Genomic DNA, 20,261 nt, shown 5'->3' on the forward strand with positions numbered 1-20,261 from the left:
CTTGAGAATTGTGTTTATCGTTTGTCATTTGACAAGCAAGACCAATTTAGACTTGGTAGTAGTAATTGGGATGCATATGTTGTTGAATATATCAATGCACATATGGTTCAATATAATTTTGTACTTATTGCTGGAGACAATATTGTGCAAATTATTTGAACGTGTTGTTATAAACAACAAAGATCACGAGGTGGTCGCAATGGTCTCCGACGTGTACCATGGTAATAATCCAAATGAATGGTTTGTTGATACGGGTGCCACTTGTCATGTATGCTCCGAGAGAAGCATTTTTTCTACTTACAAATCTGTTGGAGGTAGAAAAGCACGCATGAGAAACCAAGCCTCTTCTAAGGTGGTTGGTGTGAGTAATGTGTTCCTAAAACTAGGATGTGAAAGGTTCTTACCTTTAAGGATGTGCTGCATGTCCCAGACATCCGAAATTATTTGGTGTCAGGCTCACTTCTAGTAAATCATGGATTTTCACTAGAATTTGAGTGTGAAAATGTTATATTGACAAAGTATGGAAAGTTCATAGGTGAAGGTCACCTAGTGAATAGGTTTTTTGAGCTGAATGTTACGGCCATTCACCGTGGAAAAGGAATAAGCAATAAGGAAGATGATACATCCTCTTATTTGCTTGAGAGCTTTGATTTATGGCATAATAGAAAGAGACATGTAAATCTAAATGCTATAAAAAGATTAGTAAATCTTAATTTACTAAAAGTTGATAAGTTTAACTCACAAGAAAGATGTGAAGTGTGTGTTGAAGCCAAAATGACTAAGCTGCCGTTCCATTCGGTAGAGCGGAGCACAAAACCTCTTGAGTTGATCCATACAGACGTATGTGATTTGAAATTTATGCAAACAAGAGGTGGTAAAAAGTATTTCATCACGTTTATAGATGATTGCACAAGATATTGTTACCTTTACTTATTAAGAAGTAAAGATGAGGAAATTGAAGCGTTCAAAGACTTCAAAAATGAAGCTGAAAATCAACTTAATTGTCGAATTAAGTGTGTTCGAAGTGATAGAGGTGGTGAGTATGTAGCGCCGTTTGCATAATTATGTCATGCAAGTGGTATAATTCACCAAATCACAGCTCCATATTCTCCTCAGTCGAATGGTGTTGCTGAACGTAAAAATCGAACACTTAAAGAGATGATGAATGCTATGTTGATTAATTCAGGTTTACCCCAGAACATGTGGGAGAAGGCTGTGTTAATGGAAAATTATATCCCGAATAAGATTCCACTTAAAAATAAGGATGTGACTCCTTATGAACTGTGGAAAGGGAAGAAACATTCGTATTCATACCTAAAACTGTGGGGGTGCTTAGCGAAGGTAGAAGTTCCATATCCGAAACAAGTTGCTATTGGCCCTAAAATAGTTGATTGCATCTTTATTGGCCATGCACTTAATAGTAGTGCCTATCGTTTCCTAGTCCATAGGTCAGCTGTATCTGGCGTGGCTGAAGGAATAACAATTGAGTCAAGAAATGCTATATTATTTGAGAATGTGTACCCTTGTAAGAAGCAGGAGGATCGTTCTAGTGAAAGAATGATGGATGAATCCACTAGTTCTAATCCTCCAAAAAGGACGAGGTCAAGTCCCGGGGATGTAGAACCAAGACGTGGTAAAAGAGTTAAAATTGCTAAGACATTTGGTCCTGACTTCATAACTTTTATGTTGGATGACGAACCAAAGTCGTTGGCAGAAGCAATATCTGGCCCGGATGCACCATTCAGGCAAGAAGCAATCAATAGTGAAATTGAATCAATTATAAGAAATAACACATGAGTGTTAGTAGACTTGCCAGAAGGCTGTAAGACCTTAGGGTGCAAGTGAATCCTGAGAAGGAAATATAAAACTGATGATACTATTGAAAAATACAAAGCTCGCCTAGTTGTGAAAGGCTTTAAGCAGCAAGAAGGATATGACTTCTTCGACACTTATTCACCCGCTACGAGAATCGCTTCCATTCGGGTGCTTCTTGCGATTGCTATTTTGCACAATCTTGAAATTCATCAAATGGATGTGAAAACTGCATTTATGAATGGTGAATTAGAAGAATAAATTTATATGGAGCAACCTGAAGGGTTTGTAGTACCTGGCTAAGAAATGAAGGTATGCAAACTAGTGAGGTCTATATATGGTTTAAAACAAGCGCCTTTGAAATGACACTTCAAGTTTGACAATGTGATGTTGTCAAATGGGTTCACTATCAATGAGTATGATAAATGTGTATACATTAAGAACACAGACAACGGTTTTGTTATTGTGTGTCTTTATGTAGATGATATGTTGATTATGGGCAGTAATAGTGCCATTATCAACGAAACCAAAAATATGTTGAAGAGAAATTTCGACATGAAAGATATGGGTCTAGTTGATGTGATTCTTGAAATCAAGATTAAAAGGAATCATGAGGGAATTGCTTTGACACAATCTCATTATATTGAGAAAGTGCTTAAGAAATTTCACTCGTTTGACTGTGAGCCAGCTAAGACTCCATTGGAACCCAACGTGCATTTGAGTAAGCACACGAGTGAGCCTGTAGCTCAAGAAGAATATGCAAGGATCATAGGGAGTTTGATGTTTATCACAAACTGCACCCGACCAGATCTTGCGTGTACGGTGAAAAAGTTGAGCCGATTTACGAGCAACCCAAGCAAGGAACATTGGAAAGTTCTGCGTAGGGTTTTGGGATACTTGAAGTATACTCTTAACTTTGAGCTGCAGTACACAAGATATCCCAAAGTACTTGAAGGGTACTGTGATGCAAATTGGATCTCTGATTCAAAAGACTCATTTTCGACGAGTGGGTATGTGTTCAGTGTGGGGAGTGGAGCTGTTTCGTGGAAGTCAACAAAAACAGACGTGTATCGCTCGATCCACCATGGAATCTGAGTTTATTGGTTTAGACAAAGCAGGAGAAGAAGCCGAGTGGCTTAGAAACTTTTTAGAAGATATTCCATGTTGGAAGAAGCCAGCGTCGACAATAGTGATACACTGTGATAGCCAAACGGCTATAGGGAGAGCACATAGTGGCTTATACAATGGTAAGTCTCGACATATTCGTCGATGGCATAATACTGTAAGGCAATTGATCACAAGTGGTGTTATCGCAGTTGACTATGTAAGGTTAGTGGATAACCTAGTGGATCCGTTAACGAAAAGTTTAAACCGTGATCAAATGCATAAATTGCTAAAAGAAATGGGACTGAAAACCACATCTTAAAAGATGATTGTAGTGGTAACCCAACCATACGATTGGAGATCCCATGGGCTTGGTTCAATGGAAGAACAAAGCTATATGATTCTAGTTGTAACACTCGGAAGATTTTTAATCTTCACCCATTCTTTAGAAAGCATTGAGTGTTGTAACCTACATGTGGTAATAGGCTAAGTTTTGGCTTTTAATGATTCTTAGAAACCTCGAGGAGGTGGGTATTGCAGGATACTTGGAAAAGAATCACCTATGTAAGTGAAGAAGTGTGGGTCGCTTCAACATGTGAATCACTTATGAATCCAAAGTGGTGTTCCATGGCCAGTGAAGGACACAAACATGAGAACTGATGAGTTTGTAAATAATATTGTGTCAATATAATTGTCTCGGTATACACCAAGGAGGAATGGTTCAAGGCATCACGTCCACCAGGCCGCCGGTATGCCCGATAGTGTTGATTATGGAAAGTTCAAAGCCCCAAGCTACTATTCCAAATGCAATATTGTTTCTCGAGAATTGAGCAAAGGGTCTGCATGCATGCATACACGTCTTGTGTTGGTTTGAGCTTGCGGTGCTCAACCAATGTGGGGGATTGTAAGAAACGTGTTACATGGGGAAACTTTTGATGTGACCAATCCTTTGACTTTCCATCTCTTGTAACCACCTTCTGCATAATGGTTTGCTTAATGGTGAATTATTATCGAGACCTTCCATGTCCTCTTTTGTGCTTATATAAGCATAGAGTTGTAGAGAGGAAAAACACACCAAGAAATCATCATCTATTCTCTCTAGTTCTCTACATCATAGTGTGCATCATAGGAGCATTGTCTACCTCAATTCTCGGAACTCTATCAAGTTCGCCGGTGCCTAGCGGGTTTGATGTGCTTCTACACGCTAAGAGGAAGTCATTTTATCTTTGGGGGCAATACGCCATTCGGTGAGCACTAGCCGGTGCGTAATTTGTCTTGCGGAAAGATGGCTTCCATCGACTCGACTTATAGTTTGATTTGTTTTATTATTTCCGTTGTAATTTCTATTCCTTTTATTGTTGTTTTTTTTACTTTAATTGTAATAGTTAGAGTACCGCCTGTATACGGCTTGTGAAATTTATCCCATTATTTCTAACGTATAATACTTGTAAATATAACCAAAATATTGATGAGACAGACCCAGCTCCTTGAAGAAGATATATGTAATGATGGTGCTAATTTGAGAATATAGAGGTCATTATGGATGGACTAAGGATTATTTTTATATTTTAATAAAAAAGGAAATAAAGTAAAAGAAAAAGGGAGGAAATGATACCTGTCTGCACTCTGATTATGATTATTCTTAAACATGCTATGTTGATGGGTGACATTAGTGGTCCCATTTAAAACTTAATTGTCTCTTCATTATTCCACATGGATGATTTACTTAACTTAACTATTGCTATTGATAAAGGCGCCGTAACATCTATTATTCATTTACACCTATTTATCCTATTAATTTATGAGTGGTATAAGTAAATGATAAATACTAGGCTCTTTCATATTTCATCAAAAATATATTCTTCGGTCTAAAACACCTCATGTATACCGTCAATTCATAAGTCTCTGTGTGAATTTTTATTCGTTTCCTTTTTAATCTTAGATTTTCCTAATTAATTTCGTATGGATCATTTGGGATTGGGAACAAGAATTTATAAATGAAAGTAAATAATTTGGTGAGGATAATAGAAAACATGAGTCATGGCTCAAAATTTAAGCTGTTTTGTTTTGTCTCTACATTTTTCCCGGTTGGTGCCGGGATCTTAATGTACAATATTTTATTCCTTATTCTTAAATTGCAGACTTTTAAATTTAGGAATGTAATGATAAGACGATGAATAGCACCTAATTAGTACTCTATTTCTCATACTCCGTATTAAGCATTTTTTTTTCGACAAGAAAATTAAGTTAATAGGTTGAATAAAGTTAAAATATAATACTACAAAAAGTATAATATACAAGAGAATAAATTATGACATATAAGAGAAAATAAATTAGATTAAATGAGAATAAAATAAGAAATGATAGAAAATAAAGTACTAGAAAAGATAAGAGAGAAAAGTACGAGATATAAGAGAAAATAAAATATGAGAAAGAATAAAAGATAATAACTTAACTAATTTGAGATAATCTGAAATAAAATACAAATTAATTAAATTGAGACGGAGAGAGTATAAGATATGACACCCTTCTTTAACCAATAACTCATTAATTCGTTTAATTCAATATACTATGTAAAGTTGTAATTGTAACTAACAGAAAAAAAGTTAATAACAAAAAATTAGATACCCGTTCTACGAGTACCACATTAAATGGAAACACATTTTTTCAAATGGTATTTGAGACACATATTCTCTTAATCCATTTTTTATTTTATTTTAGTTATTTTCCATTAGATTTATAAACACCTTAAATGGTGAGATAACTAACCCAACAATTTATGACAGTTCTCTGTATTCAAAGACAGAGATCAATCATTGATCAATTGGTTAAGAATGGATGAGGAATTGGAAAACATTTATAGGGGTTGTATTTAGTAGTATTATTAATATATTCTCTTAAGTCTTAATTCATCTTTTATTTTATTGAGAACATATAATCAATATTCTCTTAAATCAAGAATATTTATTGGCAGACTCTGTAGTTATTTTTTGTGTAGATTTATAGAAATCTTAAATGGCGAGATAACTGACCCAATAATTTATGACAATTCCATATTCATAGACAGAGATCGATCCTAATATTTGATTAAAAATGGATAAGCGATTGAAAAACATTTATAGTTAGTAGTAGTATCAATATATAACAAAAAAGAACTTGCCGAATTGTGTCGACGAAAACAATTATTGTCGAAACCTTAACAATATTTTTGAAAAAATGTAATAATTTGATGATTGACCTTTGTGTTAATCCTAACGTAGCTGTATGATTAGGTTAATTTTATGAGCATAATTAAAATTTATTAGGACTTAGGAATTACGATTATTGTGCGTGAATAGATATAATTATTGTCAGCGGCCTGGTCCTCATTCACGTGCATGCATGTGCCATTTCCTTAATTTCGCTATACGTAAATTAATGTGCATTTACTTAAATCACACAATAATTGATAAAGCTATAATAACATAAAGAAAATGATAGTAATACATCTAAATAGGGCCAAAAATACGTGGTTTATGAGTATCCAATGTCAATTATTTGTCTTGTATTTATATGGGTTTAATTAAATCTGGAGTAGCTCCACCAGTTTTATGCACGTATACAAATAAATTAGGAGTGATTTCCCATAATAGATGTCACACTTTTCTTTTTAGTTTGTCCCATAATAGATGTCACATTTCCTCTTTTTGGAAAAAGTTTCCTCTCACATCAATTATAAAATTATATTTTTTCTCACCACTTAACACACAAAATAACATCTCCTAAAATCTCGTGCCATCTTCCAAGTGTGACATCTACATTGGGACGGAGGGAGTATTATTTATAAATGGACAATAAATATGTAGCATGCACAATATTTTCCTACATTAATAAAGTGTTTAGTGTTCACTATCCAAACGAACATATATTCATCAATATTTATACATTTGTATTAGTATACAACAAGTTGATGGTAGAAAATGCAATATCATCTAGCGATTAATGAAAACATTGAATTAATTGTATTATGTCATATAATAAAATAACGTAGTATTTGCCGTTAGTGTTTTCATTTCTATCCAAACTAACCCAAAACAGAACAAAACAAAAGGATTGACTTTCTTCTTCACGAACTCCGGTTCAATTATTTATATTTAATATATACTCCATGTTAAAGTTTACTAATACAATAATAGATAATAAATTTTTGAAAAATTCAAATTAATTATTAAAATATTTTAAATTCTAGAACATGCTTTAAAATTTCTTGAAATATACATATATTATTTTATTCATATAAATCTTGAATAAGTATTTAATCATGTTTATATTTATACATATATTTCAAAATTATCAATGTTAAATATTTTATATTCTATAAAAAATGAATAATTTTCATCATTTATATATAGAATTGATCAATAAATATTTTATTGGTAGCAGTCTGATCTGTTGGGCTAGCAAGAAACTCGAACGTATAAATTTAGAGTAAAAAGTTTCTAACTCGAAAAATTACAATCCAGTTAGCTCAGTGATCTAAGTAGATTTTGACTCAAAATCCGCTAGGTTGATCAGATGCTATGTTTTACATGTTGGAGAAAAATACGCTGATATAGAGTACAATTAGTACAACGATTGAAAAAGTCCCCACTATTACTATTATAAATATATAAAAAAGTAATATATAAAAAACTTGAAAACCTTCCTAGAAGAGTTTCCCAATAAAATCATTTAAATTAACAATAAAACACACAGAGAGCATTAACTCTCTTCATGAAAATCAAGTGCACATTTGATTTTGAACAGTTCACAGACAACGAGAAGAGCGTTACAAAATTTACAAAAACAAGAAAAGCTGAAATCAGAGAGATTTCATTTTAAAATTCGCCTCTCTTCATTTCCTGTTCCCTTTTAATCATTGCTTGTGAACTGAGCTTCAGTTCTTCTCTTTCTCCCTTTCCTTCCCATTTCTCCATTAAACGACACAAAGGGAATAAATTTCACTGGGTTTTATCGTTATTGATTGCCACAATCTTGAAGTCCCTTCTTTTTTACTAATCTATCCCCATTTCTTGTTCCGATCGGATCTGAGAGGGACTTGCGCAACAACATTTTCCGGAGAAAGAAAGGAAAAATTTTAAATAATAAAGCTGCACAAAGCTCATTTACTTTGTGGGAGTTTTCTTTTCTTTCTCAAGGGTGATGAAGGATTGTGATTAGGTAAATTCAAGAACTCCACTTTCTTTTCGTGTTATTTGATTTTTGTTTATGTATATGAAATGTTTTAAAAAAAAAGGAATCTTGGCCAATGGGACTTGAATCTGTTAATGATCAGTATGAATTCTATCTTCTGTTTGGGAATTCTTGTTTTTTTCGGTTAATGGGATTCATTTTCTAGACACATTGTTAATTTTTGAGGGGATTTCTTGTAGTTTAGTCAAATTTGAATGGAAAAAGTTATTTCTTGTAGTTTAGTCATATACATTCTGAATGCATCAAGTTTTCGTGAATTAGTATGTTGGCATTTCTTAGTTTAGCTTAAGTCCTACTTGTTGTATACTAGTAGAATTGTAATCTGAAAATTGATTTTGGTTGAGTGATTTCTGTGGGATTTGGTGAATAATGTTATATAGTAGTGTAGAAGAGCTGTTGTTGATAGAAATGTATCTGAAAATTGATCTTGGTTGAGTGATTTTTGTGTTCAACTTTTCATGAATTAGCATGTTGAGGTTGTGCTAATTTGGGCTGAATCCATCTTCATTTGGTGGCTGTCTTGCAGTGTCGATGCCTCACGACGCTAGGGAATCCCTTATCCAAGGAGTGGATTCAATAGACATGAGCTGCACTAGCAAGGTGGAATATAAGTCTTCTTCTGCACCTCCATCAAGCCGCCCGCCCCACCATCCTTCTACGAAGCACTACAGGCGCGGTAGAGGCTCATCTGGATCTCATGCAGTTCCCAAGGACTCAGTGCCTAAGGATCATATAATGAAGACAATCTACGCCCCGTCTGGCTCTATGGTCGTCTCTAAACGCTCCTACAAAACTGCTCATCTAGTCATGCGAAAAGACGAGGATATTGGTGGAATGGACGAAGGAACAGAGAAAGAGAAGGGGGAACCGGGTAGTGCAGGGAAACAGCCAGTAAGCAATGGTAAGATCGAGCAACGGGCTGAAGATGACAAGATTTCTGATTCTAATGGAGTGGAGCCAGATAAGGTTGATTCGTTGCCTGCTAAAGAGCCTAAAGTGGGAAGTGGGTTTTGCCCGAGCCCTCAAGGCAGTTTCTACTCCACGACGCAGTATGCAGAAGCTAAAGAGAGCTTCACTAACACTGAAGTGAGTGAGTGTGGGAAGTCTGAGAGTGGTGAAGTCAGCAACTCGTGTGACTTTGTTGTTGAGAGTAGGAAGACTAGCATATATAGAGGGAGCACAGGCAGTGATGTCAGTGACGAGAGCAGCTCCAGTAGCTTCAGCAGCGCTATGTACAAGCCGCATAAAGCTAATGACACGAGGTGGGAAGCGATTCTAGCTGTCAGATCTTGTAACAGTGGGGCGTTGGAGTTGAAGAATTTCAGGATTTTCAAGAGATTGGGATGTGGGGATATCGGCAGTGTCCATCTCGCTGAGCTGATAGGGACGAGGACTTTGTTCGCCATGAAAGTGATGGACAAGGAAGCTCTAGCTAGCCGGAAAAAGATCCTCAGAGCTCAGACGGAGAGAGAGATTCTTCAGTCTCTCGATCACCCCTTTCTTCCCACTTTGTACACTCACTTTGAGACGGAGAAGTTCTCGTTCCTGGTGATGGAGTTCTGCCCCGGGGGAGATTTGCACGCACTCAGGCAGAAGCAGCCCGGGAAGTTCTTCCCCGAGCACGCTGCAAGGTAGAATTCAATGAATTCCAAATTTCACATAGTTTTCTTGCTGAATCGAATCTGTCGGAAGAAAGTATCGATAAACATACCTTTTTGAACCTAGATTGATCTAATAAAACACTTTGTTCATGCTATGCATCCTAGTTTTAGAAGATTTTAAGAGTTTATTTGTGAATTTCTTGAAATCTCAATATTGGTTTCTTGAAATTTCTTCAATGGAGTCTTTCTGCATCATTTTACTTCATTTTATGCTTAACTCTTGCAGGTTTTATTTGGCTGAAGTTCTCCTTGCTCTTGAATACCTGCACATGCTTGGGATCATCTACAGAGATCTCAAACCCGAGAATGTGCTCGTGAGGGACGACGGCCACATAATGCTCTCCGATTTCGACCTCTCCTTGAGGTGTGCAGTGAGCCCGACGCTGGTCAAGTCCTCAAACATCACTGCAGAGTCCAAGAACTCGGGCTACTGCGTCCAGCCCACCTGCATGGAGCCCTCATGCGCGATCCAGCCCGCCTGCATCCAACCTACATGTTTCGGGCCGCGTTTTGGCAAATCTAAGAAAGACAAGAAGTCTAAACCTAAAACAGAGGTATTCAACCAGGTAACCCCCCTCCCAGAGCTGATAGCCGAGCCAACAAGTGCTCGCTCCATGTCATTTGTGGGCACACACGAGTATCTAGCACCGGAGATCATCAAGGGAGAAGGCCACGGCAGTGCAGTGGATTGGTGGACCTTCGGGATCTTCCTCTACGAGCTCTTGTTTGGGCGGACGCCCTTCAAAGGGGCAGGGAACCGGGCCACGTTGTTCAATGTCGTGGGGCAGCCACTGAGGTTCCCGGATTCGCCCACAGTCAGCTTTGCTGCAAGGGATCTCATCCGTGGCCTGCTCGTGAAGGAGCCACAGCATCGCCTCGCTTATAGGAGGGGTGCAACCGAGATCAAGCAGCATCCTTTCTTCCAGAGTGTGAACTGGGCTCTCATTCGTTGCGCTAGCCCACCTGATGTGCCACCCCCGTTCGTGATGAGCGAGGTGGCTGCGGTTCCAGCTCCAGCAGCTGCACCCTCGCCCTCGCCAGCCGGGGCTGAGAAGGGGCAAGGTGTGGATGTGAAGCCTTCGGGTAATTACTATGAGATAGATTTTTTTTAGCTGAAATCTTGTTTTTCTTTTCTTTTCTTTTCTTTTATGCATTGAGATGATTTCTACTATCATCTTTGTACTCAAATTTTAATTTTAGGGATATTGTTTCATTGCAAGGAAGAATATATAAAGGCTGTTGTTCCTTCAAATTTAACTGGTGTCAAAATTTTGGTTTTACTTTTGAAAGACTTGGAAAATGTAGGAGAATTTAGATTGAGTTGATCAAGATTTAGTAATGTCTTATTAATTGTTTCTTGTAGTGGAAAATCAGAAGAATATCATTTGCAATTATCACATGTGACCCACATTTTCCTTTTTACTGTAACTAAAGAAAAAAAACGAATTTTGGACTTTGAAAATTTTGCTTTGTAGCATCTCCCATGGCGGCGAGCGGACAGGCTAGCCGATTCCCAGCGCTGGCCGGTCCGCTCGCCGAACCATTGGAACCGGCGAGTGCAATTTAGGCGAAAAAATCGACGACCTGACGGCGATTTTCGGACGCTGGCCGATCCGCTCGCCGACCGGCTGGCCGCCATTGCAGGCTCCCAATAGACGAGCGATCGGCCAGCTCAATTTTTTTTTAAAATTTTTCGAAACACTATATATACGCGATTTGCACGTCATTTTCATTCACACCACTTGTTTTAACTAGTTTTCTCTCCATCTTAATTTCTGTACAAGAGCAACAACATGAAATGACTAACGCGGGTGGTAGTAGTGGTGGTAGTGGTGGGGATGCTGAGGAGTACGAACGGAAATTAAACGAAGAGTTGGAGGCCTATACGTCTCGCGAGATAAACCGGTTGATACAAAGGGCCTTGCAACCGGCGGTACCTCGACCTCCACCCGTTGTCCACTGACGAGCAGTGATTGATCGGGATCACGTAGCTGCTCACCAACGGCTATATGAAGACTACTTTGCGGAGGAGCCGCAGTTTGGGGCGCCTCTTTTCAGGCGGCGTTTTAGGATGCGTAGGGCAGTGTTTATGCGTATCGTTGATGCTTTGGAGCGTCGATATTTGTGTTTCCGGTTCAGGTATGATGCGGCTGGCAAACCCGGCCGCACACCTATACAAAAGTGCACTGCGGCAATTAGGCAGTTGGCCTACGGAGGCGCGGCAGGCATGTGGGATGAGTACCTCCACATCGGTGAGACGACTGCCCTGGATTGTCTGAAGTATTTCTGTCAGGGCGTCATTGAAATATTCCGTGATAAGTATCTTTGAAGCCCTACCCCTGAAGAGTGCCAGGATCTGATGCAGATGCACGGGGAGAAGCATGGGTTCCCCGGGATGTTGGGCAGCATAGATTGTATGCATTGGGAGTGGAAGAACTGCCCCGCTGCCTGGAAATGGTTCTACACGACCGGCTACAAGGGAAAGAATCCCACGATGATCCTCGAGGCCGTAGCTGATTACTGGCTGTGGATTTGACATGCATATTTTGGGGTTGCCGGGTCGAACAACGACCTCAACTCGTTGCCCTTTTTCAACGAGCAGTGCCAGGGCGTCGTTCCGGCCATCAGTTTTATCGCCAACGGGAACCAGCATGATATGAGCTACTACTTGGCGGATGAGATATACCCTAGGTGGCCCGTCTTTGTGAAGACGATCAGATGCGCATCAGATGAGAGGAAGACCTACTTTACGGAACGACAGGAGTCGGCGCGCAAGGACGTGGAGCGCGCATTTGGTGTGTTCCAGTCTCGATGGGCGGCAATTAGGGGTCCAACGCGTTTGTGGCATGTCGACTGCATTGCTGATATAATGTATGCCTGTATTATCTTGCACAACATGATTGTCGAAGAAGAAGGTGTGACATGCGCCAAGTGGAAGCTCATATTCGACTCCAAAAGGATTTAATTGAAGAGTTGTGGGCGCGGAGAACTGCACGTGGTTAGTTTTTTTTAATTAATGTAATTTTTTTTAATTAATGTACTTTTTTTAATTTAAATATTATTATTGAATTTTCTCGTATCTGTGTCGTAAATTTAATTCCGTATTTTGTGTGATTGTTAATTATTTATTTTTTATATTTTTGTTTATTGTGGCTAGCCTATTGCTTGTCCTGATGATGTGTCAGGAGGAGTTTTAATCCTGATAATATGGCCGGAGGAGTTTGTGGCTAGCCTATTGCTGGCCTATGACTATTGTGGATGCTCTAAGATTTCAAATCAGTATAGCGTGTTAAGAAATAAATTTATTTGTGGAAAGTAATCATGTTTTGGCTTATTGTCTTATGGGTCTAAACTCTATATGATTGAAATTTACTAATGTACATAACTTAATTTTGATTGCGAAAATTTGAACCTAAGTCTATTGAATTTCTCATGAAAAATTCTGTGTAATGCTTTTTTTTCTTAATAAAAAACGTCCATTGTGAGCGGGAGGTTTAGGCAGACCTCCAACCCGTAAATAAGATCAAAATGTAATATTCCAAAAACATGATCTTACCCCGAAAGTGACTAAGATCTAAACAAGAACATAAGGATGCAAAGTAGAGGTCCCACAAGTTGAGATCCTCTGTACTATCAAGTGGAAAAAGGATGACTAGATACATAACAGGAAGAAACGAAAAATTATCAAAACCAACCACCAAAGAGGTTAGATCAACCCACATCTCTACGTCGGAAACGGAAGTTAGGATATCCCAGCTGGTCCATCCTTACCAACGCCTTCAGATACCGAGGCGCAGAGATTGGATCATAGTAAGTAAGGGTTGGGGTCTGAACCCCCTACCTGCAAGAAAGTCGGCAGCCCAGTGTGTAATGCTTAAAGTCATGCTTGATGTTGGGATACATATGTGTTTCAGTGGAAAACGTCAAAATATTAAATGATATTTATCCTTCTATTTTTGGATTAATACAATTATAAGAATTTTTGTTCTTATATACTCCATTTGTTATTTAGAAATAAAAACGTTTTCTTTTTTTTTTCATCTTTAAAAATGAAAATATTTTTGAGCCACAAAATTTTTGAGCTACACATTACTCATACACATCAATTTATTTACAATTTATACCACTAATAATATGAACCCCATAATTCATTAAAACTAATTCAACTATCTTTTCTCTTTTATTTTACTCATATTTTTTCTTCCTCTCTTACTTTACCAATTTTACATTAATACTCATGTTACTTGACTCGACTACTTTTACCAATCAAAATGACACTCGCAAGTGTACGGGGTTTTGTAGGTCGTGGCAAGTTAAAATTATTGATCCTCGATGACCAAAAGCCAGTTTGAGTACTACGATGCAACTTTGAACACTATCTAGACGAATGAAAGGTGTTTTTGAGTTTTTTTTAACTAAGAACAAAGAGCAAATAAGCAAATAAAGACAATTAACTAAGCAAAACAAGTAAAAGATGGTTTTCACACAAATTGGGAAAGGATAGAGAAATGGATCCGTTAGAATGGATCAAGGATGTCACCTACGGGTCATGCTCATCTATTAGGCCTCAAGTGTGATTAGGAAAGTTGGGATGGTTGGTTAGACCCTCTCTTGAGTGCATCTAACGCGTTGCTCGGCCTCTAATGTCGGAGTCTCCTCCCTACAAGTCAAAGCCGACTCCTAAGACCTACGGTGATACGAGATATCTCCATATCTCTATTAATTTGTCTATCAATTATTTTTCATATCTTTCCATATATGCTTACGATTATTTTCTTGGTCACTAAGTTAAGGTATTAGGGAATTAATATTATAAATATGAGTCTTTGTTATCTTTTGAAGGAATCATTGAAAAAATATAATTATCTTATTTTATTTCCATTCTGCATTGTTCTTTGTTTGATCGACGGGCAAAGCTCCCACGACTACCTTTTATCCTTTTTATCCCTCAGCCAATCGCAATCGCGACGCCCATGGCTCATACCAACGAGGAAATCATTTCCCTATGTGACCGTATAACGGTTTTCTGCGTCAAATTAAACAAGAGATTGGATGCGGCTCACCCAAGGCACCAGGACCGCGCTTCCATCTACCAGCCACACTGGTACCATCCCCCACCGGATCCAGACCCGCCTTATGCCCTTCCGGCATATGCCAACCACGCCGTTGATAATCCGTTCTACATGACCTTTGATGCAGCAGCGCCGTCGCTGCAAGAGCCTGACCGAAGGATGGGGTGTTTGCCGAGATGGAGTCTCATCTCTCCGTTACCCATCGTCACGTGGACAGCCTCCGTCCGCCTGATTTGCCTGAGCCGGAACCACCGAATGCTCACCCGGATTGGCAGCAGCCCACCTCAAGACCGTTGTCAGGGTTCAACCTACCGTCGCAGGCTCAACCGCTTTACCTCCGGTTGTTCAGCTGTCGCCTCTTGGAAGTCAGCCACAACCCTACTTCCACAACACTGACCCCTAAAGGCAGCCGACGTCCCAGACCTACACCGATCCATGGCAGCAGGAGCAGCTCGTCTACAGACCGCCGCCACCACCGCAACACTACTTCCACAATCAGCTGCCACCGTCACACGACTACCACTAGCCGCCACCGCTAACAACAGCCCTACCCCGCCAAAATTACCTACAGATGCCTCCAAAAACCTACCAGCCACCGCCGCCGTCGATTCTTGATTGTGATCGAGTTGAGGAAGGCTTTGCTGATTCTACCAAGAAGATTCACGATTCTTCTACTGGTTTTGATGGTGTTGAAAAGGCTGAGAAGGTGGAAAAGCCCAGTCAGGATTCCGTGCACAAAGAAAAACCAGTTCAAGGTAGCGAAGAGATTGAGTGTTCGCGACAAAGCTCGCACCATGACCACCTGCAGCCGCCCTCATGCTGACACCGCTGTTCTGCAACAACGCCTCTTTCTGTTGCTGCTGCCCCGAACTCAACCCCGACATGTACAACCTCGGCAAGTCCCCCGACAGCGATAACTCAAAGCCGATCCTGCCCCGAACATTCCGTTGTTGTTGTTGTTCCGCCGCCTCCACAAGCTGCAATCACTTCGACGTGCAGCCCTGATAGGATTGATACATTATCACCGGAGCCGCTGCCTATTGTCCTATCTCCACGGGTTGTACTCTCTACACCATGCAGCCTCGACATGATTAATATCGCCGTGCAGCGTAGAGGAAAGTCTTCCATCCTCGATGGAGAGATCGAGTCTATTTTGACCAACCAATGGACTATTGGGAGAATTGCTTCAAGAAATCCGCCGATGATCACGGGTGTTGACTGTCTTAAAGATATAAATATGGGGCGAGTAAAGATATTTTTGAAGGACACTTGTGCATTTGATCCAGGAGGGATAACTCGTGAAGCTTGTTATTGGCGTTCTTCATTACTTCTTGATTCTCACATTGAGGACAAGCATTCTCCGCAGTATTAAATTCTGATGGTTGGACGCAATTTAGGTGGTACTGCCACGTCTTTCTTGTTTTCTCCATTTGAGTCATGGCTTGTGGCAGAGCACTTGAGGAAAAGCTTTGAACAACAATGGCTCTCACTAGCTTTCTCCAAGGCAATATTCCTAGGAAATAGTCTTGTGGCTATGGAAGCAGGTTTCCTCAGAAATATGTGGGTCAATTTGGGGCATGTACCTACTTTTAATGCTTCTGCTATATTTCTTGCTAGTGGAGTGGTTGTGGTATTATCACCATGGACTGAGGATTATGGCAACCCTTTCGAGAGCAAGGACTTGCTCATTCAAATTAAAAGTTATTAGGGTACAAAATAACAATCTTGTGTATTTGATCCAGGAGGAGACACCTCGCAAAGCTTCTTCTATCAACACTCTTCGTTGCTTCTTGGTTCCCATCTTGAGGACAAGGTGGATTTTAACCGTGGGGGAGTTGATACGAGATATCTCCATATCTCTATTAATTTGTCTATCAATTATTTTCCATATATTTCCATATATGCTTATGATTATTTTCTTGGTCACTAAGTTAGGGTATTAGGGAATTAGTATTATAAATATGAGTCTTTGTTATCTTTTGAAGGAATCATTGAAGAAATACAATTATCTTATTTTATTTTCACGCTTTATTTCCATTCTGCATTGTTCTTGGTTTGATCGACGGGCAAAGCTCTCGCGACTACCTTTTATCCTTTTTATCCCTCCGCCGATAGCAATCGCGACGCTGGAATCTTGTTAAGGGAATTTATCTCTTAACATACGGACTCAAGCCCTCTCTCTAGCACATGCATCTCTCGATCACATGGGTTGCACGAAGTTGTTGACTACACATCAATCCTAATCATGCATTTCTCAATGACAACAATTAAGCAATAAGATGTATCTAATTGGTAGCTAAGCAATTAGATAATGAAAACTCAATAATCAACAAAACCAACAAAATGAGATTGATAAGTATTCAACGATAGGTTTAATCCATACAATCCATCCAAACTTCACCAATTCCCTACTAGAAACTTAGCTATTCATGATCAAAGTCAAAATAAAAAGGACCAAAGAAAACAAAGCAAAACATGGATGTAAATGGAACTATAACTCCCTATAGGTTGAATTGATGATGGGGAGTCTTCTCCTTCAATCTATTGAGAGGGGGAGCTCCTTGCCTTCAAATCACCTTCAATCTCTTGATCTCTTGCTTAATTTGGTAGTGTGGGAGTGAAGCTGCTTGTTTTCATTACGCTGTGTGTGTGCCTAATTCTTAAGTCCAGAGGATTCACTAGAGCACAGGGTCTAGGTGATCGTGAACCTTCAGAATACAGTAGTTGTTGTAACAACCTTGCCTCAAAACCTCAACCCTCTACACTATTGGTTAGTATAGGGAAGTCGGGATCGAATCCACGAGGACGGAAGGGTTGGAATACATAGAGAGAACTTTTGGAGGGGTTTGGCTGCTGCCACGCAACATGAGGGTCGAGTTTTAAACTATTAGGCCTGGGAAATAAAATCTAGTCTATGCTAACTACCAGATCTGGAGAATTGAAAGTACGTAAAACGTAAATGCATGCATGATTTGTATCAAACAGTAATTTGAGAGTATTCGCAAAATTCCTGGGTCAAGTAAAAGAGATTCCTAAATAAACCAAACACAAGGCAAGCAAAAGTAAACAGCAAAATAGATTACTCGAATTAGCTACTGACAGAAAGCTGCGATTAACAAACTAAAGCAGTACGATTACAACTACCGATCGACTTTATCTTCTCCAACAAATGAGCACTGAATGAACAGAGCAGACATGAAAAAAACAGAGCATACCTCAAATCAAACACCGAACATTTCAATTAAACTGAAAGCTATCAGATCTAAACTACTGGACTAAGTAAACAAGCGGTAACAGAGTTTTCCATGCAGATCCGAACACACGTATTCCAGATTCGAACGATTATCAGAAATCTAAGTTAGATCTACCAGAATCAACACCAAACAAATTAGATCCACCATTCTCAACATCATCCCAACTCCGATTCAACCTCAATTCAAAAATCCAACTCCGATCAACACCAATCTCAACTCCGATCAACAAAACAATTACGAAAGCATCCAAATCAGTAATCAAAGCAGTAAACATTAAGATCAACCGAAAACATAAATTTAAACTAGATTAAACATAGACCGAAATGAGTCACAAAGCAATCGCCGAATTTCCGGCAAGAAAATCGGCGAGGAAAGAGTACGCGCAGAAAGTAAATTGTTTCTTCACTCCTTCTCGGAGTGGTGTTACACCTTCAGCTGAACAAAAATAACCACCACTAACTACCCCAAAAACTCCATGGAACCAAGTGCGCGAGTGAATGTGTGAAGAGTGAGCCCAAAAATACTAAGGAAAATTCTCTAACTTCATGTCCTCCTTTCTTTTTAAGCTTCCTGGTATTTATAGGCGTGGCTCAAATCCCTAGGGCAACGGTCATCTTGATTTGACGATTGTACCCTCACGGAATTCGCTCATTTTCTTCACTTTTCTTCTCTATTCTATCTGCCCTGGTAATCGTCTTTCATTCCTGGGTTTGACAAATTTTTCACGCACCCGGACTTATAAATGCATGTTAGCACCTTAGAAATCACAGAATTCATACGTAAAATAGATGCATGAAACGAGCCTTATCAGGGAGTTAGGGTTCGAAATATGAGAATGTCCCTTTTATACTTGCAGTGAAAAAATGGGCATCCGTCGCCATCGTTCGGCCTAGCGACTCATAAGTGTGAAAATGCCCGTCCGGGCGTTTCCTCAGCATCGCGATCTCAGCTTCAAACTCCTGACCGGGCGTTTTGTCGTATGAAGAATGCCCGGCAGGGCGAACTTTATGGAATCCTCGCCGGTACGCCGGGGTCAGGCATTATGTGTCTGAAAAATGCCCGGCCGAGTGAACTCTCTGGAATCAGCCCGTTCGCTCCCGTTTTGCCCGTATCAGCCTGTTTTCACTTCAAAACTCCGACAAGCTCATTACTTCATCTAAACAGTGACTAAATGGGTGAAAAACTATAATAAACACCTTAATTCAACAAGAACATGGGTTAATCACCTCTAAAACCATTCTAAACTATGAGTTTGTCATTGTTTCAAAAGTTCTTATTTTTTAAAAAAGGAGGGAGTATTTTTCTAATAATCTCATTCTTAAATACTCCTCTGTCCTATAATAAGAGTCGCATTTTTCCATTTTGATCCGCCTCACAATAAGAGTCACATTTCACTTTTACCATAAATGATAAGTAGGTCTCACATTCCACTAACTCACTAACTTTTTCATGTTCCACAAACTTTTAGTGGACCTCATGTTCTACTAACTTTTTCAACCCACTCTTCTTTACATTTTTTAAAACTAATGCCCACATCAAATGTGACTCTTATTATAAGATGGAGAGAGTATTTAACATCTTTAAAAGTTCAATATTTTATGTTAATACATTTACACAAAATATATCTAGCCGTATGTTTTTGCGTTAATTTCCGCACCAACCATACGACACTAATTGAAATACAAAGCACACATGACCAACTAACACTACAAAGTACAAACACAAAAAAAGACGCAATTACTTGTAATAGATAATTTTGGAAAATAACTACATTTTAGAACGCAAAAGAAAGCGCCTCTAAGTTGAGAACAAATTACCACAACTTTTTGTTTTTCTGGGACAATTCCATTTGCATCCCCTAACAGTGAAGATGCATTTTGACTCGTCAGTGGTATATATCTACAAACACATTCGTAATTGCAATAAAAATATCTTATAGTCATTTTTTATAGTGATGTTTATGCACACAAGATGGAACTCTATACTTAAAAGTTAAAACATATTACATGGCCTAAATTTAAATAAGCAAACACTTAATTTGTTAGGTGTTTAATATCTTATCTCATCCTACAATACATGGCCTACCTAGGTTCGACAATGACCTCCTCCACTGTGTGAATGGATGT

The 20,261-nt window shown here is 39.0% G+C and overlaps 1 protein-coding gene across 1 annotated transcript; it reads left to right on the forward strand.

The window, feature by feature from the left end:
• Positions 1-7,692: 7,692 nt before the first annotated feature.
• On the forward strand, positions 7,693-11,061 carry LOC121802111 (serine/threonine-protein kinase D6PK-like). Its single transcript, XM_042201686.1, has 3 exons — positions 7,693-8,115; positions 8,675-9,779; positions 10,036-11,061. Exons 2-3 carry the CDS (start codon positions 8,680-8,682, stop codon positions 10,919-10,921), a joined length of 1,986 nt encoding a protein of 661 aa, XP_042057620.1. The 5' UTR covers positions 7,693-8,115; positions 8,675-8,679; the 3' UTR covers positions 10,922-11,061.
• Positions 11,062-20,261: the final 9,200 nt, after the last annotated feature.

Source organism: Salvia splendens, chromosome 5 (assembly GCF_004379255.2).
Source record: "Salvia splendens isolate huo1 chromosome 5, SspV2, whole genome shotgun sequence".
Lineage (NCBI taxonomy): Eukaryota > Viridiplantae > Streptophyta > Magnoliopsida > Lamiales > Lamiaceae > Salvia > Salvia splendens.

Bases quoted from the DNA above. Each gene is read 5' to 3' on its own strand.
- LOC121802111 (XM_042201686.1), top strand. From the start codon at position 8,680: ATGCCTCACGACGCTAGGGAATCCCTTATCCAAGGAGTGGATTCAATA. The intron at 9,780-10,035 runs GTAGAATTCAAT...TAACTCTTGCAG, and splicing joins TTCCCCGAGCACGCTGCAAG to GTTTTATTTGGCTGAAGTTC.